At 35.5% G+C, this 23,274-nt stretch overlaps 2 protein-coding genes across 6 annotated transcripts in view; one reads left to right on the top strand and one right to left on the bottom strand.

The window, feature by feature from the left end:
• The first annotated feature begins 478 nt into the window (after positions 1-478).
• Positions 479-10,305, top strand: LOC117216734 (hemicentin-2-like). The gene is made up of 6 exons (XM_033463696.1): positions 479-986; positions 2,970-3,099; positions 7,431-7,630; positions 8,068-8,388; positions 8,964-9,455; positions 9,562-10,305. The coding sequence occupies exons 1-6, from the start codon at positions 623-625 to the stop codon at positions 10,104-10,106; spliced, it is 2,052 nt and encodes a 683-aa protein (XP_033319587.1). The 5' UTR covers positions 479-622; the 3' UTR covers positions 10,107-10,305.
• A 651-nt stretch (positions 10,306-10,956) lies between these two features.
• LOC117216733 (spectrin beta chain, non-erythrocytic 2) overlaps positions 10,957-23,274 on the bottom strand; it is a 57,665-nt gene continuing 45,347 nt past the window's right edge. For 3 of the 5 annotated variants that reach the window (XM_033463694.1, XM_033463691.1, XM_033463695.1), the window contains exons 8-21: positions 22,191-23,234; positions 21,825-22,110; positions 21,006-21,224; positions 20,459-20,901; positions 20,160-20,213; positions 17,241-20,032; positions 16,370-17,148; positions 15,930-16,298; positions 15,400-15,819; positions 13,367-15,323; positions 13,149-13,277; positions 12,995-13,069; positions 12,755-12,795; positions 10,957-12,429 (exon numbers count right to left, since the gene is read on the bottom strand). In XM_033463694.1, the coding sequence (XP_033319585.1) occupies positions 12,190-12,429; positions 12,755-12,795; positions 12,995-13,069; positions 13,149-13,277; positions 13,367-15,323; positions 15,400-15,819; positions 15,930-16,298; positions 16,370-17,148; positions 17,241-20,032; positions 20,160-20,213; positions 20,459-20,901; positions 21,006-21,224; positions 21,825-22,110; positions 22,191-23,234 (8,848 nt within the window). In that variant the 3' untranslated portion in view covers positions 10,957-12,189. The remainder of the gene's footprint in view (positions 12,430-12,754; positions 12,796-12,994; positions 13,070-13,148; positions 13,278-13,366; positions 15,324-15,399; positions 15,820-15,929; positions 16,299-16,369; positions 17,149-17,240; positions 20,033-20,159; positions 20,214-20,458; positions 20,902-21,005; positions 21,225-21,824; positions 22,111-22,190; positions 23,235-23,274) is intronic. The other 2 variants (XM_033463693.1, XM_033463692.1) reach the window with 2 other exon arrangements.

Raw genomic sequence — 23,274 nt, 5'->3', positions numbered from 1 at the left:
GGTTTTAATTTTTTGCAAGCGTCGAATATTTGTGTTTTAAATTCCATCGAACTGAAGCGTACAGTGTTTGTAGTGAAACTATTTTATTAAAGAAAGGAAAAGATATCCTAATTTTTTGTTATAAATAATTTTTTTTAATTCAATATGTACAGCTAATTGTGAAGAAATAACAAAGTGACGTGATTTTACGAACTTTCGAAACAGCTCTCTCATTGTGATTCATTTGCCGCTAATTTCCTATAACTATCAATAATCGATCTAACAATCGATTATTTCGAAATAACATCGATTACATCAACGAACTAAAAACTGTAGTTATTTTGTGATACAATTAACAACGAACTTATGTCCACAAAATAAAACAATACAAGTGAACAATTAAAAGAACAATTAATAATTCATCTGAAATTAAAATCGTTAACAGGAACAAGATTAAAGCGTTGTTGATAATAAATATCCAAATAATCAATGCAACTTTATAGAATGAAATACACTCTATAAAAAATACACAAGTAAAATAAATAATTTTAATAAACATAATAAATACACAAGAAGTATCTCAACGAAGAAGAATTTTCAAGAAATATTCATTTAATTACAAATTAAATTACTACCTTCCAAGATGAAATTCACTTATCTCCAAAGCATCACTGTGATCATATTTCTGATAGTTCGAATTACTGGCGAGCAAAGATTCGCGGAAACTCCAGCCCTGTATCAAGAAGTTTCCTCCGGTGACGATGTACAATTAAGGTGCAGGGTACAGGACAAACGGGGTCAATGTATATGGCAGAAGGACCGGAAACCAGTAGGTATGCATCCGGATAAGTACGAATGGGCCAGCGGACGCGGCAGCGATTGCACCCTTCTTATCAGGAGAGCCTCCCTCGACTTCGATGACGGCTACTGGGAGTGTCAAGTCACCTCTGGTGACTTCACGCGACAGGACGCCTTAACTTCTTTACCATCTCGTCTTTTAGTTAGGGGTAAGATTTGGTTGAAAAATTTTTAATAATTTTTCTATATAAATTGGCGGGGTTTGATAGTTTGATTAATCGCCGCTAGAGGGATAATACTTAATTCTTATTCTCGCAAGCTTTTAATGATTGAATTTTCTATACAGGGTACCCTGAATGAATCTATTACAAGATATTTTCTCAGAAATTAATGAAGTTTGAAGCGAGTTTTAGGGGGTAAAAGAGAGAGGTTAGAATTGTATTTCAATGGAGAATTTCCTCTAAATTGTATTTCAGTGGAAGGTGATATCAATCTCTTTATTATTTGGATAGGTCTTAGCAAACTGAGTAACATCTACCATTTTTCATTACATACAGTTATATCAATTGTTTTTTCTAGTCATTTCTACGGGAGAACTTCTTTTGTATGGTTTATAAGCTTCATTATATTTTATAATAATTCTTATTTTGTTTTCTTGGATTTTATTATTTACTGTAGTTTTTTACTATTACTTCCTTGTAACTTTAAAAATTTTTTTAACCTTTTGTATCTATTTCATATATATTTCTAGATACAGTTTTTACGCTTTGTTTAAATAAAACATCCCATAAATTGGAGTCTGTATTAAGTTGAACATACTGTTTTTGTTTATTTGTTTTTATTATAACTTTCCATTTATCTTTTTTTGTCTATTTCTTGTGTGAAGCGCCATTTGTTACTTAAGAAAATTGATCTCTAAAATCTCACTGAACATTCTTTTTTTTCTATATTCACTGAACTCTAATCCCACATAAATAGCGGCACGTTTTACGCTTCCAAAAACCTTCCACTTCACTCTACCGCCATCGTCAACCAAATTTCCATGACCTGCACCAGACCAAGAATTTTTTCATCCACTCGAGAGCCGATCTTCGATACCAGCCTGCATCTGTACTATATCACCATCTTAAGATATCTAGAAAAAAAATATGGAAACAGGTTGCTCAGTTTTTCTAACGAAAATTCATCTCTAAGAAAACACTTAAAAATCTTGAAATTTATCAACCCAGTAATCCAATTTCCACTGAAACACGGTCAGGATTACCGCTTTAGATGGATTGCATATTAATGTACATATGTAATATGTTTAAATTAAGAAATCAACAGAGGCTACTTAACGATCTGCACACAACATTCCACGAAACGTTAAATCGTTAAATAAGTGTGTACACTTAGTTTTAACGGAACGTTGGCTTTTTACGTCACCCTGACAGGTATCGCTTTCCACAAGCGTGAATGATCCTCGACGAATCGTACAAGTGGCTAATCAGATTCTGACGCCTCCTCGAATGGAACGATGCAGATTTGGCGGTGCAATTTAAAATTCGCTAAACGCGGGCAACGGTGTGATGCAACGTGAACCAGTCGTTCCGTTCTACTTTCCTCTTAGCAGCTTGGATTTTTGCAACAACCGCTTTAACGAAAATTTTCTGTAGAATAGAATAACTCGACGTGCATAGGATATTTTGATAATCATAGTATAGTCGACAAGGGGGTGAATCTATGTGAAAGAATAAATATATAATAAATGTATAATAAATTGTTTTCATATGAGGGTTTGTGACTTTTCAAATTTGCCTAGTATATGTGAAGCAGGAATTAAAATAAGTCAAAAGTGCAGAATAAAATCTTTCCGTTTAAAGGTTGGTATTCAAGAAAGTAATGTTTGGAATATGTTCAAATTTTCTTGGGAAATTTCGCTTACTCGCACAACAGTAGAATATTTAATAGATAACATAAATTTCTATTCAAGTTCTATTTTTTTAGTTATATTAATAAAACTATAAATTTGCATAAACATGTATAGTGTACTTACTGTGAGTCATAAAGAATATTCTTTCATTTGATATAAATGTGCTAGGGAAAGTAAAATGAAAGTGGATAATTTGGTTTAATTGCAATTATGAATGAAAATAAAAAAATTGAAAGTTTCTCTCTTATTTCCGTTATTATTAAATGTCAATGTATTTCAGTAAAACCCCGCAAACCACGGTTGGAATATGGAGGGACGATTTTAAACTCCGCCCTAACTCTAAGGGAAGGCCAGGAAGTTACCATTTCCTGCGTATCAAGATATGGAAACCCACCGGCGCTTATCAAATGGTGAGTTCAGTTAATTACTCCACTATAAGGGTAAACCTAGCCCAAACCTGCATAATCGTTAGTAGAGTATACATGTTTCCTACATTCGCATTTTATATCTCTTATTTCATTTGACAAATCTTATATTCTCTATCCCATATCTAATATAGGTACACAATCCTGTCTTTCTGCAAACAACATTTTGCTATCCCACAAGATGAGATTCGTCTGCCACAAATTTTCCATAAAAAAATCCATCATTATATATATTACAGTAAAAAGATTCTTGTGATATCACTAAAAAAATCGCCTTTTAATTACAAAGTAAAATTACTAAAATTAATAATTTGATTAAAAAATGGTACAAGACTGTATTCTTTTCAATTCACTTCTGGTTCTCTGGTTACATTCATTCCAATTGTACACAGCAACAAAACACTTGTGCAACGGTACTGGCTATATTCCTATCGTTTTTGCAACGACTTTCGTTTCAAGGTATGCTAACTGTAGGCGAAATTACGTTGTTACTTTTTAAATCTAAATGAAATGTTAAGCACAAATCTAATAACAGAAATCAATACTTCATAAAAAGCAAAAATGAGGTCATGCCGCGTCAAATTGGTCAGTTTTTTTGTCAGTGTCATGGACCTTACTTAAAATGAAATATGATGTAATTTATATAAAATTAGGAAGAGTTTATGTCATCACTCTGCTGATGTCGAATTTTTTAAAGAAATACACTTGGGAATTTTTATCTCAAAAATTATTTGTCGAACCGAGTTGCTTCTTTTTTAGTTTCAATGTAAAAAGTCCGACATATTCAAATCAATTATCTTTTACAATGAAAGATTAATTTTACAATATTGAAAATTATAAACAATATCTTAGTTCATAAATTTCTTCTTGAGAATCAGGGGTCTAAAACTTAAAAAGAAATGCGACCACGTTCCTGGAAGATTCAGCTATAAAACAAATCCCTTTTTAAAATGGAATTATCTAATGTAATTCTATGTTATTTATTGGGAATACTCCAATTGGCATTGACGAAAAGAATTCCCTAAAAAGTTTCCTCGTTTATACAACTAGACACTGACGTATACTTTGTATTTGCAGATTTTCTGGTTTCATGAAAACAGTGTTTCGCTAAGAGATAAAAAGTGCGGTTCACAAAGGCTATAGACGAGGCAAGAACCCATAACGCGGTGTTTACGCAGCGGAGAGGTTTGCTAGCAGCTTCTTTTTTCGTGTCATGGTCTAGTGATCAGCTAGCCACACCTCATCTAAATTCTTATAACATAAAACTCACTTCTGTACCGATCATCATGTTCGCATGAGCGGCGTTACAATTTCCACGATCGCCTGGCAGCCGTGAATGCACGTGTTACGCCATGTAAACACATCCACGGAACGTTTTAATCTGATCTTCAAGCGATATATAATCCTAATTGCGAATTTAAGTCGTTACTTTCATTTTGTGCCTTTGGTATAGCCGTTAAAGTTATAAATGAGATTAATATGTATTGTTCAATTTAGTCCACATTTGATAAATTTACGACTTAATTTACTAGGTTATCTGAAAAGTTTCTTTCGTTTCATAAGGAAATAATAGATACACAATGATTTCTTGTTATATATTATTTTACTGAATTATGTATGATCCTTTTTTTCTATTGGAACAATGAATCGTACATAATAATATTTGTAATTTACAGTGGCGGACAAAAGAGTGGTTATAAAAAGTTTGTTAAATATAGCATGTTTTTAGATTTTTGTTTCAGATCTTTTAAATTTATTTTTTGGTCATTTATAATGAAAGAATTCATAACGAACAATGAATAAATATACTGTATACTATGGAATTAGATGACTATCGATAATGTGGTAAAAATATTTAGTACAAAAGTAAGATACTAAAATTTATAGCGTATCAATTTTAAACTTTCTTCCATCCGTAACTACATATTACCTCCGGTGCACTGAATTTTATAGCATGATTATTTTCTGCGTGAAATTAGAAATCTGTTGGCTCTTTCGAATTGAGAAACAGATTAATTAATTGTATTTAGGTATTTGAGAAGTTTATTCTTTTTTGTCTATAAAAATAAAAAGGATATTTTGTGGCCGAAAATTTCATCGCTATAGATCGTTAATCGCTTAGTTAGAAAGCGCAAACGATTTAAGTTAGACGAGGAAGTGGTACGAGTGGGGGACAAGTTTCACTGGTAATTGTCCGTGAATCGGATTCGATCCGTTTCATTTTTCACGGAATTCTATCTCTCAAACGATTAACGTTTATTTCAAGAATTGAAAAGAATGATTTCTCTCTTCGCTGGAAGTCATTCCATAAAATAAAAAAAGCAAGTAAAAAGAATTCTGCTTCTAAGCTAGCGGCAAATTAAATTACTAATAAATTATACTAAAATAGAACATTCACTGTACAGATTTTTTGTTCAAGTAGAAGGATTTGAGAACAAAAATTAAGTAGAAGATTTCTATCACATTTCAAGATGTAATACTTCATGGGACAATAATATGAAAAAATATATAAATATATCTAAACTAAAAGTAAAGTATTGTAATATTTAATAGATAAAACAAATCTCTATTTAGGTTTCACTTCCTCCATTCGTTTAATCATTTTGGTAAAAATATGAATTTCCATATACATCCGCAGTATGAATAGTAAGTTTTCACTCGAATCGATTCATAGTCTGCGCATTTCACTATTCTATGCATTTTTTATGTCTTCGGTGTCATCAGTGCTTGTAAAAGAGCAACTCACAGGAAAGAGACTCGGAACAGTGAATTTCACTTACGTATACCGGTGTATTCTTTTCCCATTCGTTGGAAACGAATCGAATGTGGAACGAAGAGAGCCAGAACAGTTCCTAATTTCACACTTGGTCTTGCGTTCGTAGAAATGATGCCGGCCGTTGCAACGGGGCGAGGTAGCAGCGACTCTTTTTACAGCCTTTAATAGGCACGCTGTCTAAATAATTCGTTGTTTCTCATATTTTTTCCTTTTACTCTTTGTCTCTTCCTCTTTGCTCCATTTCGCTGAAGATGCAGCGGCAAGCGTAATTATGCAGATTGTAGCCATAGAAGCGGAGAAACTGGCCGCGGGCATAGTCTCCCCGTGAATCACTCTAGAAAGGGTATAAACCTTGAATATCGGTATTCGTGGGAAATTGCTAAACCGCTTTCCGGAAACTTGGGCGTAACGGCTGTTGCGATTAGGATGGAGCAGTGACGACATTTTCTGCCTGCAATTGTAGAAATTTTGTTAGAATATATCAAAAGTTTTGTGGATAATTGGGTTCGAAAATGTTTAGTCGATTGGTAAGATTATAAATTATTTTTTTTTGTTTATGGTTGCGGAAGTTCTTCCAAGTATTTTGTATGGAAGAATAAGTATATTGAAGAATTAATTTGAAGTTATTCAGAAGAGTATTATTTGTTTGTTTAGCATTCAATTAGGAGCTTGGATCAATGAAATAGTTTTGATGTTACTCTTAGAGTTTCATGTTAATAATTGATCATCATATTAAAATATTGTAAATCTTTAATGATGAACTCTAGTTAATGTTTGTTTGTAACACCAATTACTCTGTGATACATTTTCATTCATGCCAAATATAAAGTAGCTAAATCCAACGTAAGAACAAACTTCAAATATATTTAAAATATTTAAATAATAAGATATTAAACATACTTATGGAACCAACAATAAGCTGATAGATAGGTATTAAACATATAACTGGAACCAAGCATTAGCTTGATAGTTAGCTCTAGTAAACAGCAGAAGGATTAAAAAAACAAGCTAATGAACAATATTGGAGTTCTAGTTATACTGCGGTAGATATGCAGTATGAATACATCATTCATTCTCCATAAGTATATGAGAACATCCTTGACTTACTTTCAGTACATGTGAATCTTAGCAAATATAACAATTCACCCTATCTATTTTAGAATTAACATGTATAAAACATGTATGTATACTATCGAAAAGTTCAAAATCACTACATACTTCACATAATTTGAGAATTTAAGAAAAAAAGGTCGACTTAGAATTGGAATTCTGTTACCATAGGAAATCCTCTAGCCAAAAATTTATCAAGATGAAGAATAATTTTCAATTAATAGTAAAATTAAATTTGACTATTTCCTAACATAAAAAGTAAACCTTGATTTACATTAATTTTAATATTAATAAAAATGTAATGTTAGAATTGTCAGAAAATTGAGAAATATGTAGCTGCGTCTAAAAAAATGGTTTCAAACTTTTTACCCTTAGTGTATATTTATTATAAAAAAAACTTTTTAATATCAATTGTTTGTTCTTTACACAGGTACATAGGAGGGGATGAAGTAGAGCCATTAAGGGAGCAGACAAACGCGACAGAAGTAGATAGTCCGAAAACCTGGGCAGCCCACAGCCTCCTCCGTGTCCGTGGACAAAGGGAAAACCATGGTCTGCCGATTCGGTGCATCACGATGCATCCATCCAGCGTCGTTCCAACATCTGCGGAAACACGACTGGATGTGCATTGTATGTATATTCCACGTACTTTTGTACAACTGATATTAGACAAGTTTCTATCGATGCAGAATAAAAACAATCGTAGTATTTGCAATTCACGCTACACTTCACTTTTGACCACTCCAGTGAATACACATCAGAACCCTATGGCAAATGATAATCTTTCCTTTCATAAAGTAGAAATCTAATATTAGATCTGAATTTCTAATGATTGGAGTTAGGTAGATGATTTGACCAGTTTCTATTTGTAAGAGCACCCTGTTTGGAAAGTAGCAATGTTTTGGCGTAAGATATTAGAAAAATGGTCATTGTGTAACTTATGAGTTGGGATTTTTCCTCTAATTTTTTTATCCAAAAGTCCTTAAACATTGATTATATTAATTGTGCTCTATTAAAGGAAAAACAATGTTCAACCATTACTAAATTATATGTATATCAAATTTCAGACTCCCCAGATGTAAGAATAGAAACGAAGCCCCGACTCCTGGTGGCGGCACTGGAGGATTCGGCCAGCTTTATGAGCCTGAAATGCTTCGCGGATGGCAATCCCAGCGGAACGATCAAGTGGTTCAAGGATTCAACTCCCATCGCGGTAACAAGCAACGTGGTGGCGTTGATGCTAAACAGAACGCAGCAGAACGGCACGATGACCGGCTCCGAGTTGAGATTCGAGCCGGTCAAGAGAAACGATGCCGGTCTCTATTCTTGCAAGGCGGTCAACGTTATCGGTGAAAGCACCGCGGCTAACTATAGACTGGACGTACAATGTTAGTCCGACTTTTACCATGATACCTATTTCTTTTTCCTTCTTTTTCTTTTACGAACAACCACCATCGTGATCAACAACGAGAACACGTCAATTTGGCCACTTTCCTCGTCTAACTATGCTGCACTTTTGTTCTAAGCGCTTTTCAGACAGAGGAACAGTTGGATAAAATAACGGCAATTGTGTGCTCATTGACATGAACGTCCATTTGTCATTTATTAGCGGTAGCGTTACAGTTTGCTTTAAATAATAGTTATTGGGTTTTTCCCTGTGATGAAATGTGGCTTCTTTTTTAGACCACTGTAGTCTCCTTTCATTCAGAATAATTATTTCTTTAATCCTTCCGACACTAGTGCGACGATATTATCTGTTGCTGGATATTTTTCTGATACCACTGAGATCTATGACATACAATATCATGACAAATGGAAGTACATTTTCTATTTAAAAAAAAATTATGAGTAATATACCCGTTTTGCAAATTTGAGGAATCTTATTATATTACTGTAATTATTCTTGATTGATAGTGATCACCATCAATCATCTTCACATCTTATTTAAGTCTTCTATTTTCAGATAGTCCCAGATTAAAATCAGAAGATTCTACTTACAACGACACCGCGCAAAAATTCGAAGAAACAACTCTGCTTGGTACAAGCTTGGAACCCTTCGAGTGTATAGATTTTGAAGCAAATCCTCCACCTCAATATCGATGGGTGCATCTTCGTGGTGGCATGACGGAGACCATTGAGAATCCGCTGCAGACCAAAGACGGTGGTAAACGTTTACATTTGAAGAACGTGATGTGGTCCGACGAAGGGGAATATCGATGCGTGGCATTCAATGTGATCAACGGAGTGAGGAGAGAAATGCCCAGCGAGGCTCGTTACGTGCTCCACGTAACCGGACCGCCTGAGATACAGGCGAGGCCGTCTTCCGGTGGAAAGGGCATTTACGAGTCACTAGGATGGGCCGGAGAACCGGAACACACTTTAAAGTCTCGCTTTTGTTCGAGACCTCCGCCTAGACTCGTTGCTTGGCAATGGGGAAGCTCGCATATCAGAGCTGGCGAGTATCAAAATATGTTTGTTAATGGTGGAGCTTTCTAAAAAAAAAAGGTTTATAGCTGCAGCATATGTTTTTTAGCCAAATAGACAATTTCTTCTTTTTCTAGGCGAGAGTATTCATCCAAAATACGAAGCACTATCATTAGAGCATATCAAGGAAAACGATATGCCAACTAATTGCTACTGGGCCAAGCTAATGATCAAGGATCTCCAAATAGAGGACGCTAGAATATACACCCTCTTAGTAGAAAGCGAAAAGGGTAGAGATTCCACTAATATCAAACTAACTATTCGTGACCCAACGGAGATGAGAGTAATTGCAGCAGCAGCTGCAGTAGGGCTATTGTTTCTTCTCCTTCTAGTATTCATTGCTGTATATTCAGTGTTAAGGTTGAAGAATAGAAGATATCGTCGAGAAGAAGATGGTAGCATTGCTGCAGATGCATTATATAGCAATACACCTACAGCAGATAGACAGAAGAATGTGAACTCATCTCAAAATAAAGCGTATGTGAGAAAGACGAACACGGAGGGTGGATTGGCTGTTACGTATGATTATGACCAGATCACGAAGCAGGTGCGCGCCATGAGCCCAGAAGCACTGAAAGTCAGGCGAGCACCAGCTGTTCTTCAACCACCAACCATTGTATAACTGTTGATATGCTCATTGCCATGACAATCGTCGATGACTGACGGTGAACTGTTCTATTGTGACTTATCTGTTACTGACCATATTGTGTAGATCCGTCTTCACTAAAAACAGGTCATATTTTGTATTACTTGTGATTGAAAATTGAAATAGCAGAATTCATAGACCCTCTATGGTAATGCTACAGAATCTCCATTTATTTTTTCCTTAAAGATGAAGTTTATGTAAAATTTGGCAATATTATTGCCACAAATAAAATTCAATAGATGTGATAATTTCATTACAAATGATATTGACTGTGAGTACTTGACTGATTGATTTGGAGGAATTTTCTATTTTATTAATTGGAAATTGAATTATTTGTTGTTGCTACTATTGTTACATTTTAAACTGATTTTAAGCTTTATTAATGTAATTTTGTAGTAAGTAGATACTAGATTTGTAATATTGTTTAAGCAACATAAATGCATTTTTATATCAATGTACTGGAATTGTATTTTTAGTATTTGCGTGACTGATCTCGTTGTTGAACATCGTTTCCCTTGTTACATACTCAGAGTCTTACATCGATACTTATTTTTGCGACGATATGTTTGTGTAAAAAAAGAATGCCAAATAATAAATATATGTACATATTAGATAATTACGTAAAGAAAATGCTACTTAGTGCTATAGGAAATACTTAGCTAATTTTAATAGTACTGTATATGATGAATCTTGCACTATAAAGTAACATTGTGTTCAGTGCAATAATGCAGCATTGCATCACATTAATTTAGTATAATGTATTGTTAATTCCAAAGCGTAATATTAAAAGATATTACAGTAAATTTTATAGAAATAGATTTTGGGATTTTAAATATATCATCTATTAATTTAAATTTCTCCTTTATTTATTTAATATCTTTTAAACTTTCGATCATTGACATCTTGGCGCAAAATAAGATGTCCTACATAACTATGAAATAGCATTGATGAACCTACATAATACATAATCAATCTTTATGTAGTATTAAATACATTTTACACATTGTAATATTTCATCATAAAAAAGAAAAGATATTTATAATCGGTAATCTTCGAGAACGCATAATTTTTCCGCTTTTCTAAAAAAAAATATGATATGTATACATATCTCTGGTATTTTAATTACATTATAAATTCATTGGTCCCGAACAGGCGTTTCGAAATATATAAGTATTTGCAATGCATATATTACTGACATCTATAAAACTTAAACCTTACATTATTCGCGCAACTGCATATTCCTCTTCCATACACTTCAACTTTCCTCTTAAAGTCAGGTACACTTTAAATAAATTCAGTAACATTCATTGCGTGTAAGGTGTAATTCTAACATATTTCTTTTCTTTGTAGCTTTACGGTGCATCTAAAGAAATCAACGAAACAATTGAACGATCGTAATAACTATAATAAATTTCCATAAAGTCCACATGGTGCATAGTAGATTTTTCAAAAATGGAGGATTAATCTTTGTATAACAATGATTCTTTAAAAATTATTTGTCTAACAGTCGCTTTTCCTTCTCTTTTTAATATCTTTTTTAATCCCTGACATATCAGACATATTTGCACATTTCAACGCAAGTAAAAAAGAAAAATAATAGAAAAATGCAAGTTCTCCATATATATATATTTCATACATTCTATATTGACTTTAACATTTGAGTTGAACATGCCACAGAACTTCTTAGAAGTTATCGTTGTAATGTATACTTCTTTAATATCAGGGACTCATTCAGATATATTGCTCTCAAAATTAGGTCAAATTGTATACTATTAGAGTCAAATATTCTCTTCATTCGTGTTATGGTTTCTATATAGCTTTCTTTTTATACATGATCAACTCAATGTATTATTAAATAACGTGAACGATAAAGTTTAATTTGTATAGTACACAAAAATATATATAATTTACAGGAATCCTCTCATGTATCATGCTACAAAAATAGCACGTACACGTGTCTTTTCTGACTCGAAGGAGCTTAATCTCGGTTTTGTTCCATGAAAACTTGTACGCTCGTTACGGAGATGTTCTGTATGCGTAAATATTGTCATCAATAGGATTACGATTGAGGTTTCTTGCGTCTGCCAAATAGATTACTTAAAACAGAGCTTCGTTTGTAATCGCGGTCCTTGCGATTATTACCCACGCTATGTTCACTTTCTGATCCACTTTCGCTAGTTCTTCTACTTTCCACGTTCGTGAGGGGTTGAGAATTTTGTGGAACTGCTGGAGGAGGTACGTATGATGGCGGTAGAGAAACTGGTCTACCTGTGAAGGTTGAGTTATTCTGTTGCACACCCTATAACAGATAAAAATATGTTTTAAGATCTAAATTCTGAATTTGGTATTTTAAATTTTTCTTTATTCCTAACTTTATCTACTTTTCTTCTTTTATTCCTATAGTCCTATCAACTGAATAAAGAAGGTAAATGAACAGTAATGGACCAATAGCTGCTGTGTAAGGATCTAATTAATTTTAATTGGTAAACACGTTTGAGTTTTGTATAAGATACTTTATGAATGTTCTTATCAAGAAACCAATAATTTAGTTATAAAAGAATTTATAATACTGGTTTCATGTTGGTTTCATGTTGGCTTTTCAATCTATTTAAATATATAATTACCTCTCTGGATCTTGTGATTCCATAAGAAACATTTCCATAAGCTGTAATAGAAAATAATATTTATTATTTTTTCCGTTAAGATGACTCTGTTAATCTTATGCAATTATTAACGCAGAAAACTTTTATCTTAAATAGATATTATTAGGAAGACAATTTAGGATAGATAAAAACACACAAAATTGGAAGGTTGAACAAAACATGCAAGAATGATTCACTGACAAACAATTAACAACGACTAACCAGGATCATGAGGAACACTCCACTGAGCTATTCTGGTTGGTGGAGGGGCACTTGATGGCAAGGGAGGTGCTAATTCTACAAAATAACGACATACAATGAAAACAAGGGATCTCCTACGCATACGTAAATGTAATTATGAGGGTTTCCTAAGTACCTTGTGAAGTATTAAGATCCGCACTACTTTGTCTATGCCAGGTTGTAGTCGATGAATACTGACTGGAACCGTTATGATTCAAGGTTGCGCTACGTTGTTGATAAAAACTGGATCTTCCTTGTTCTATGTCTGCAAAATCACAAGAATATCATATTCCAATTACTATTTCATATTTTTCTAATCAACTCATTCAAAGAAAATGTATTAAATTAATATACCATCGCGTCTGTATTGAGGAATAGCTTCTGAACTAGGCGATCGCATTGGAATAGGAGGTGGTGCTCCTCTTGGAGGAATAGGTGGTTTATCTCCAGAATTTGATTGATACTGGTCCCTCTGACTTGCTAGTTGCTCTTGTTGTATCATTTGTTGCTGCTGTGCAAGCAATTGTAGCTGTCTGTGCATTTGCAAGAACTGTGTTTGGGTCTGAGGTGATTCGTTTCTTTGCGAAGCTATGAACTCAGCACTACTCTGTGATTCACGTTTCTGTTGATTTTGCCTATGCATCTGGAGAAATTCAATCTGCACGTTGCTTGCAGAGTGTTGATTCGGTACATCGCGTCTAATTACAGAATTCTTTCGTTCCAGTTCAGGAGTCGAAGCGTGACTGCTACTAGTTGAGACATTATCATCAGTATGTTCTATAGACACATTCTGCAACCTCTCTAAACTTTCCTTTTGTGATTCGTCGTAACTTAACAATTGCATACTGGGAGGTAACTTGGCGTGGAATGATATCTTGTTCACCCAGTCCTCCATTTCTTGTTGACTTGGTGCCAAGAACAAAAATTCTGATCCATCTGTACATTTCAACCTGAATACGTTTTTCTTCTTGGTATAGTCATCCGCTTTCTCGCATATGGCATTGAAGATGGTGATAGGAGCAGTGGCTGCCTTGCTCAGTGAGAAATCTTCCATATCTTTGAAGAAACACAGAAGTTGTCCACATAATACAGTATAGTATTGTTTCCAGGAACGCACTGCTGCCTTCTTGCCAGCACTTTGAAGCTCATGTTTCCTCTCTAACAAACCTTGAATCTCTACTGGTGGAAGGGCGTCCATATTCTCCATCCTTTGAAGTTTCCTGAAGCTCTGAGTCCTTCTTCTGGTCGTGAAACTGGGCGTTCTCTTCGGTTTTTTTGTATCTACCTTCATGCTCTCTGCTCTTTTAATGTCAGGAGTCGTTCTTCTCAATTTTTCACCAAATACATGTGATAGCCCATGTGATTTTTGAGGCGTTGTGTCTAGGCCTTCAGTTGCAGTAGAAGTTTTCAGTGGCGATAACTTGTTAATAGACTCGTGTTCATCGGTCGTTCCATTGATTTCATCGTGCACAGTACGGTGTGGACTATCTAGTAGTCTTCTTCGTTCTTCCTCACGTTTCCTTTCTTCCGTTATTCTTTGTACCTCCTTCCGTTTTCGTTCTTCTAGACGAGCACGCTCTATTCTTTCTTTCTCTGCCTGTCTGGCTGCCATCTCTGCTTCTTGTTGCTTCTGGAACGCCTCTTCCAACATAGTTATGCGTCTAAGTGCATTAAACCTCTCTTCTTGAGCTTCGATAGTTTTCTCAAAGTCTTCATGCTTTCTTATGAATTCCTCCACTTGTGAAATACTTTCTCCCAGTTTCCCATCATTCAACATTGGTTCCCTACTCACTATCCAGTTCTCCAGTGTCTCTGCATCTCGTTTGAACATCTGGGTATCTAGATTTTGTTCATAGATGTGTCTTCTTTGCTCCCAAGTGTCTTTCAAGAGCTGTTGTCTGTGTTGTAGGACAGATATCTTGTCTTCTATTTCCTTTGCCAAGAAATGACCTTCTTCTATCAATTCCTGACCCGTTTTGTAAAATTTCTCAAAGGCTTCATTGCGTGTTTCAATTTCTGCCTTGTACTCGTTGTGCCTCAATATCAGTGCTTCTGCACCTGGCACGTCACGAGCCAATTCAGGGGCGGTTACTTTGGCTACCATTTCATTTATCCAGGATATCAGGTCTCTGTATTCACCCAAGTATGTCTGCAGTTGTTCCGCTTGGGATAACTTGCTCCTCCTTTGAGCTGCTTTCTCTAGTAATTCATTCCAGGTTGCTTCAGCTTCTTGGTGCTTCACTTCTATGTGCGAACGAGCATCTGGGAATAATTCAATTAATCTCGAAGCCTCGTCCATTAGCAGTTCGACCTAAAAACAACATTGTTTCAATTAATATATGATAAATTATAATTTATCTCATAAAGAACATATATTTATAATATACCTGTTCTTTAACAGCACCCAAATCCGTTTCGAATCCTTGATGTTTCCTTACCAAAGCTTGAATTGTTTCTAAATCATGACCATAACCATCGGAACTGAGAGTAGTCTCTTTTTCTTGAATCCACGAAATAGTTTCATCCGCAGTTCTGTCGAACATGTGCACCTGTTTTGCTCCAGCTAGTGCATCTTGTCGTGCATGCGCTAATTCCTTCAGATCTTCCCATTGTTGTTTAGTCTCGTCTATTTTCATCAATATTTTAGATTTCTCTGGATTATTTTCCTGTATTAATTTTTGTCCTTCATCCAGTACTGCTGATACTCGACCTTCGCTCGTTGTTAAACCGGCTAAAAAGTTATCAAATATCTGAATAAGAAGCTCAACGTGTTCTACGTCACAACCATAATCTTCTGAGGCTGCAACCTATAGAATAAATTAATTTTATTTACTTTAATATCAATAGAATTAATCCTAGCTTAAGTTAGACTATCCTAGATGCATAATATGTGCAGGTTTTTCGATAAGAAACTTACAGTTGTCTGATCTCCAATCCATTCAATTACTTCATCTGCTTGTCTGATGAACTTAAAGAACTTCTCGCTCTCACGCAATCTCTGAGATCGATACTCTTTCAATTTCTGCAATTCTTTGAACTTCTGTTCGATCTCTGATTGTTTTTGTGTAATGTTCTTGCTATCAAAATGATGTCTATCTATCAATCCGTGTGAAAGTTTCTTTAAGTTCCCAATAGTGTTTTCAAAGCCAATTAAGTCTCGTTCTATCTCTTCTAGTTTCTTCAACAGAGACTGAACAGAATCTTCGTCTTTTCCATAGTCTGTGGCAGTTAGTTGTGGATGTTTCTCTTTTATCCATTGCTCTGCTTCTGCTGCTTCAGCATAGAACTAAAAGGACAAAAACACTATAAACTTCTGTACAGTAAATTTAATTAATTCGTTATTCAAATAATTCTTACCATCTGTGACTCAACAGCATCAAGTAGACGCAGTTTTCTAACGCTAGCTAAATCTTTGAGATGCGATAATTTATCTTGCAATTCTTGTGACAATTTTTCAATCTTTTCTGAAGCAAAATGGCCACTTCTCACCATAATCGTAGCTCTGCTTACCAAAGATGCAACTACAGGTTCTCTGGAAATTAATTCCGCCTCTAGAGCATGATGTTTCTTCTGTAACCGCTGCACGGTGGTTAGAGAACTTCCTAGATCACTGCTTGCAGCCAGAGGTTCTTTTTCAGACAACCAATGCATCTCATCTTCAACATCCCTTGAAAATTGATGTAGTAATTTAGCATCTTCCAAATTGTCCCTTCTTATCTGTATTGGTTCTTGCAAACTATGGTATCTATTTATTATAACCATCGCCCTTTCTTGTATCTCGTCACACATGAAATGATTTGACTTCTGAAAACTCGTTGCTGTCTCTTTAATTGATTCACAAGCTTCATTGTGACCCAGAACATCATTTTCCAAATTCGTATGTCTCTTTAATAAGTTGGCTACACTGGATAAGTCTTTCCCATGGTCTTCTGACTGCAATTGAGTTTCCACTTCATCCATCCATGCTTCAAATTCGTCCAAACTTCGCCTGAAGAGCAAAGCTTGGTAAGCATCGTTTAATCTGTTCTTCTTTAGTTCACTGGTTTCTTGGAGTAAACGCCATTCTGCTTCTAACTCGTCTAAACGTTCTTGAATGCTCTTCGATGCGTAATGCTTCTCCTCAATTAGTGATTCACCTGATAGAAAAATTAGTAAAAATTATTAAACAAGATAGTTGTAGCTGCAATTTTAAAAATATAGTGTGACCTAAAAAATAAATTCAATTTACCTTCATTGACCACTGCAGCTACTCTTCCTTTATTTGCCATGAGTTCACTTTCAAAAGCAGCATGCTTTTGTATCTTGCTTTGCAAATTGGATGAGTCTCTGTAGTTTTCATCACTAGCCACCTGTTGTTTCTGATGAAGCCAACCCTCAACTTCATATATATTTCTAAGGAACTGATGCAAGTGATGGCTCTCCAATAATTTCTTCCTTCTTGCCCTTGCACTATTTTGCAATTTATCTCTTCTAGCACAGACAGATGCTAATCGATGCTTAATAACGTTAGCATCTGCATGTTCCTCGGACAAAATCTCATTCGCAAATTTCTCCAATTCGTCAATACGACCCAATTGAGAGACAAGCATTTTCTCGAACTCCTCATGTTTACGTAACAGTGTTTCTACACCAGATAAAGATTCACCAAGATCGTCATTGTTCAGGAACGCTTCTTTCGTCGCTAGCCAACTGTCTGCTTGATCAGCCTGTTCCTTGAACAATTGCAATTGATGTGCCTGTGTTAATTTTTGCCTCCTAGTTTCCCACGCATTGACCAATCCTTGTCGGAGCTCTTCCAAATGTTCCAAGTTATCTTTGATATCTTCGTTAATAGCTAGAAGCTTCTGTCCATGTTCTTTCAAAGCTTTAAACGTATCTTGTCTGCCATCAATCTCTGCTTTCCTCTCTTGATGAAGTTCTAATAAAGCTTCAGCTTCAGATATTGTTGTTGGTGGCTCAGACTCATCCATACGTTTAATTGTATCAGCTACCCAAAGTTCTAACTCGAGTAAATCGGCCTGGAATTTGTGCAGAGTATAAGCTTGATTTAAGGCTTCACGACGATGTTGAGTAAATCGTTGCAAATCGTCCCAATTGGACTGTAATTCCGATAGTATTCCCATTATCTGTGGAGCCTTGTCTGGGTACTTTGATGACAAATCTCTGGCCTCTGCTTTGTGTTCTTTTAATTTTCCTTCTATGGCAGTCATATCTCGCTCCATTGCTTCTTGCTTTCTCTGCAGTTGTTCAACAGCAGGTAGATCCTTACCGACATCAGTGGTGTTCATAGCGACTGCTTTTTCAATGACTCTTTGACTAGTATCATCTATGTCTCTGTTAAACAAATGAATCTCCAAAGCTCCAGCTAGCATTTCCCTGTAAGCACTCAGTGCTCCTTGTAAGCCTTTCCATTTGCTGTTGAAGTTATCACGACGTTGTTGAATAGCTTTCGATTCATTGTCCCTGCCCTGTTTGATCAACTTATCAGCCAGAGCATTGATAGCCTTTATTCTAGAGTCGTCTACTCTCATGTCACTGTCTACATCATCAAGTTTCCTCTGCAGACTTAAACAATGTTCGTAATCCTTTCCGGTGTCTCCAGCCTGGACCATCATCTCTTTGTCTCTTATCCAAGCCTCAATTTTTTCCACTTGGTTGTTGAATTCCAGAATATCCTGAGCTTCTTCCAAACCTCTACCACGGTTTCCAGACTCGAATAACAGTTTTCTCCAAGAAGCATTAAGATGTTCCAGTTGTTGTCGAATTTCAGCACTTGCTGGATGCTTCTGTTGAAGCAGTCTCTCTCCTTTAGCCTTGATCTCTTCGATTCTGCTCTGATTCGCCGCCAATTCAGCTTGGAACGCTTGGTGTTTCTTCAATTTCTTAATTTTGTCCTCCAAACTGGACACTTCGCCTTTCGATGCCTCGGCTTCCAGTTTCTTCTGCTTTTCGCCGATCCAGGATTCAGCTTCTGCAACGTCTCTAACAAACTGAGCGTGTAACAAACCAGCTTCTAACTTCCTCCGTCGCGTCTCACAAAGATTTCGAATTTTTGCACGTCTCTGTACAACTTCACTTAATCGTTTGGCAATTGTAGGTGAGTCAAAGTGATTCTGAGCTAGAAGTTTGTCTCCGTGCTCTTGCAGAGCAGTTAGTTTTTCTTCTTGTGTAACTAATAGCTTTTCAAATTCGTTCTGTTTCTTTACTTGAGCATCTACTTCTTCAACGGAATCACCAAAATTATCACCACTTAATGCAGCTTCTTGGGTAGTTGACAAGTTGTCTAGTTGTTTAGCGTCTCGTAAGAAGAAGTGTAAGTCTATCAATTGGTCCAAATGTACCTTTTTCTGTTGCCAGGCAGTATGTAACTTTTGCCTCTCATCTAACAACTGATTGCATTTTTCCTCGACCTCTAAGGCAGCATAATGACCAGTTTGAACCATAGCCTCACCCAAATCAAGAACTGAGCTAAAGCTATCTTCTCTTGCTTCGATTTCTCCTTTCAAAGCTTCATGTTCTGCCTTTAAGATCTGTGCACTCGCCGCATCCCTAACTTTGTCTTCAGTTGACATTGCAGCACGAAGTCCAGCTGCCCAGTTCATCAAATCTCTAACTTGAGTCAAAAATCGTTGCAGGTCACAACTTGCTTGCAACTGATCTCTTCTGTGAGCAGATCTATCTTTCAACTCTTCCCACTGAGCAAGAACAATCTGTTGCTGTTGATCAATATGTACTGCATTATTTCCTGGATAATGTGCTTGCAATCTGGATGCATCTTCAACCAGAACTTGGAGTTGTGCTTCCAAGGCGACTAGATCGTTTTCGAAACCTTCATGGCGTCTAATTAACGCAAGCACAGAATTTAAATCACGTCCTAGGTCTTCTGGTAAAGCTGCTTCTTTCTCCTGTATACGAGATAATGCTTCAGCTACATCCCGATGGAATCTGTGAATTTCTCCAGCTGCTTGTAACCTCTGTTCACGGTTTCGAATGAGACCAAGAAGATGTTGCCAAGATTCCCTAATAAGTTACGGAGAATATTCTAATTTTATCATTCAGGTGAGTTTTGCTGTTTAATCTTCTTTCATAAAGACTACAAAACATGCTATAATATTTACACTTTATGCTACAAAATCCACCAACTTACATCATAAGAGCATGCTGCCTCTGCACTTGCGTTACAGGGTCATCATCGTCTTGTCTGCATTAAATATATGTACAAAAACAGTTAGTAACCCAACACCGATATAATCATATCCTTTATTCTATATTACCCTTTTGCAATCATATTAAAAACTATATTAACTATACATTACCAGAAATAGTGCATTATTAATTTCGAAAGAGTAAACATGCATTTGGTGAAATAAAAGATTCCATGTAACTTACACCAAAATTCTAAGTCCATATTATATACATCATTGAAATTACGAGGTCAAATCTTACCCTAATTGTTCTTGTCGTTTCTCGATATCTTGAATATAAGGACTCTCATTAGCGATTAACTTTCTGGCTAATTCTTCACATTGGTTAAATCTTTCAGAACCAGCCTCTATCCTATGTTTAAAGTCGTTGAATTTGGCTTGCAGTATTAGTAAATGTTCATAGTCTTGACCATAGTCTTCAGAAGCTGCTGCCTGTTCCTGTTCCTTGATCCACTGTTCTAATTCTCTGCTTTCTAGGAAATATTCATGTCGATACATGCTCTCCATCAAGCGTTGTTGTCTTACTGTAGCCAATCTCTGTAATGCTCGCATTTGTTGGACGATTGCTTGTTGCTTATTTGCTATTGCTTTGCTGTCAGGATGTTTCGCATTGATCATAGTAGCTGCAGTGTGTCCCATCTCTGTTACAATGCCATTGTAAGTGTCTAACTCTAGTTCAACCGCCTGAAAAATTATATAACATTGTATAAAATATAGAATTTTCTTATATTAATAAATTATATTTTATAAATATTATTTTTTTATAAATTAAAGACGTGGAGGTCAACCTTGTGTTTTGTTAATAATTTTGTAGCGGCATCACGATCTCTGCCATAATCGGTTGAACTGAGAACATCGTTCTTTTCATTCAACCAACTTTCAACTTCCCCTGCTTCGAAGAAGAATTCCTGTGCTTTTAAAGATAAATCTAGAGCTTTGCTTCGTTCTCCGGCCTTCTCTTGCAGGTCTTTCCATGCTTCATCAAGCACATCGCATAATTCTCGTATCTATAAAGGAATTAAATATGTTAGTATAATTTTAACATGATTGTATAAGCAATAACATAAAACTATAGATCAGGAAACATATTTTACACATAATTTTTTTATCAACATATAAAACTAAATAAAACAAAATTTTGTTAATATTTAAAAATATAAAATAGCTTAAAGCACAATGTAATAAAAAATAATATATTGTGTAACAAAATATATTTCAACGTTAAAATAAATCACGTAAGACAAGCACATGCATGCAATAAAAACTTCCCTGTTTCTTATTTATGATATATATCTAAAATTTTTAACTTTTTTCACCGGAAAATTTTTTAAAAAAATCCTGATTAATTAGATTATTTTTTTTTATTTTTACAGCTATTTATCAAATGATATTGTTACTTTTCAAACAAAACAATGATATTCATGCATCTGTGCCGACCTTACCTCTGCAGACCCAATATTCTTGTAACAGTCCCAACTGTACAAAAATTATAAACTTTTATTTCAAATTAATCAAGTATCTATCAAAGAACAATAACAGGGAAAATATACGCATCTGGTTTTCCCTAGAAACCTTTCAAACAATATTTTTACTATATATATTATTACCTTCTTTTTCTCTGGATGTGCCTGATCGATCAAAGCCTGTCCAGAAGCGGCAGTTTTGTCTATCATTGGTTGATGGCCAGCAATTTCTGCTTCTAGTTTCTTGTGTTTCTTATGCAATGTCTGAGCTTGATGCAAATTTTGTCCCAATGTCGTCGAGGATGCCTGAGGAAGATGATCTTTTATCCATTGTAATTCAGCATCCAGTTCAAAGCCAAACTTGTGGAATCGTAAGCTTTCTTCTAACGCGTCTCGTCTTCTCTTGGCTGGTTCTTTCAAGCTATGAAACCTATCAAACAATAAAAATTAAATTTTAAGTATTTAATCATTTTTATCATTACTTTTATGTTATGCAGAGTATTTACGCACTTTCTTTGCGTGGCTTGACTGGTTTTCAATATATTCGCAGCATCAAAGTGACCTTCATGAGCCATCTCTTCGCCCATGGCAACTAGGTCATCCACTTTCTGTTCCCATTGGCACATATCACTCTCAAGTGTCTGATGTTTCTTCAACAGCTCCTTACAGCTCCTAAGATCCATTCCCACTTGTTTACTTTGCAAAGAATTCTCTATTTCTTCCAGTTTCAACCTGGCATCTTCCATCGTTCTATTGTAACCATGTTGAGAAGCAGCTTGCCTCAACCTGCGACCTTTTTCCAAAGATAAGGCCACCAATTGTTCCCATTGATCATTTAATTCTTTCAGTGTTTTTCCTACATCATCTGATCTATAGTTCTCCTCAGATATCAAAGCTTTCCCAGCTTTGTTCACCGCTCTTAATTGTCCCTCATTAGCTCTTAATTCTCTTTCAAACGCTTCGTGCTTTTGAAGCTTTCGTTCAAGATTATTTAAATCTCTATAACTTTCATCAGATGCCGTCTTCATTTTATCACCCAACCAGTCTCGTAGGTCATCTACTTCTGCAGAAAATTGTTGATAGTGCTCTGAGGCTTTTAAGGCTGCATGACGACGCTGAGCAGCATCCTTGACTTGATTTCTTCGAGCTAAGACTTGATTTCTTCTGTCATTAATATAGTCTTTCTCATAATGATTTTGAGCGATCAATTTGTCCGCAGTATCACTAAACGCTTTCAATCTATCATCCTGAGCGTGGAGAGTGTTTTCAAACTTTTCATGCTGCTTCAATAAGGCTTCAACGTCATCGAGGGATTCCCCTAAGTCAGTAAATTCTAAGAACGCTTCATGAGAACTAGTAGTAGCTTCGATCTGATCAGCCTCGCGATTAAACTGCTGTAGCTCTAAGCACTGTTGCAACCAGGCTTCTTTTGCCATCCAATCTGATGTTACAGCCTGATATAAGCCATGCAATTTATCTAAGCGTTCGCTGACATCCAACAGGGCTGGATTACGATGTAGTAATTGGTTTCCAAGTTCTTCAACCTCCCGAAATCTGAACAAATAAAAAATTATTTATATCATTGTTTCAATTA

This window comes from Bombus bifarius, unplaced genomic scaffold (genome assembly GCF_011952205.1).
Source record: "Bombus bifarius isolate JDL3187 unplaced genomic scaffold, Bbif_JDL3187 scf7180000007973, whole genome shotgun sequence".
NCBI classification, from domain to species: Eukaryota; Metazoa; Arthropoda; class Insecta; order Hymenoptera; family Apidae; genus Bombus; species Bombus bifarius.
The sequence above is the reverse complement of the archived record's forward strand: the minus strand, read 5'-3'. Positions and strand labels throughout refer to the sequence as shown.

Excerpts from the sequence above, each read along its gene's own strand:
- LOC117216734 (XM_033463696.1), top strand. The coding sequence starts at position 623 with ATGAAATTCACTTATCTCCAAAGCATCACTGTGATCATATTTCTGATA. Across the intron at positions 987-2,969 it reads ATCTCGTCTTTTAGTTAGGG|TAAAACCCCGCAAACCACGG; the intron begins GTAAGATTTGGT and ends AATGTATTTCAG. Across the intron at positions 7,631-8,067 it reads AACACGACTGGATGTGCATT|ACTCCCCAGATGTAAGAATA; the intron begins GTATGTATATTC and ends ATCAAATTTCAG.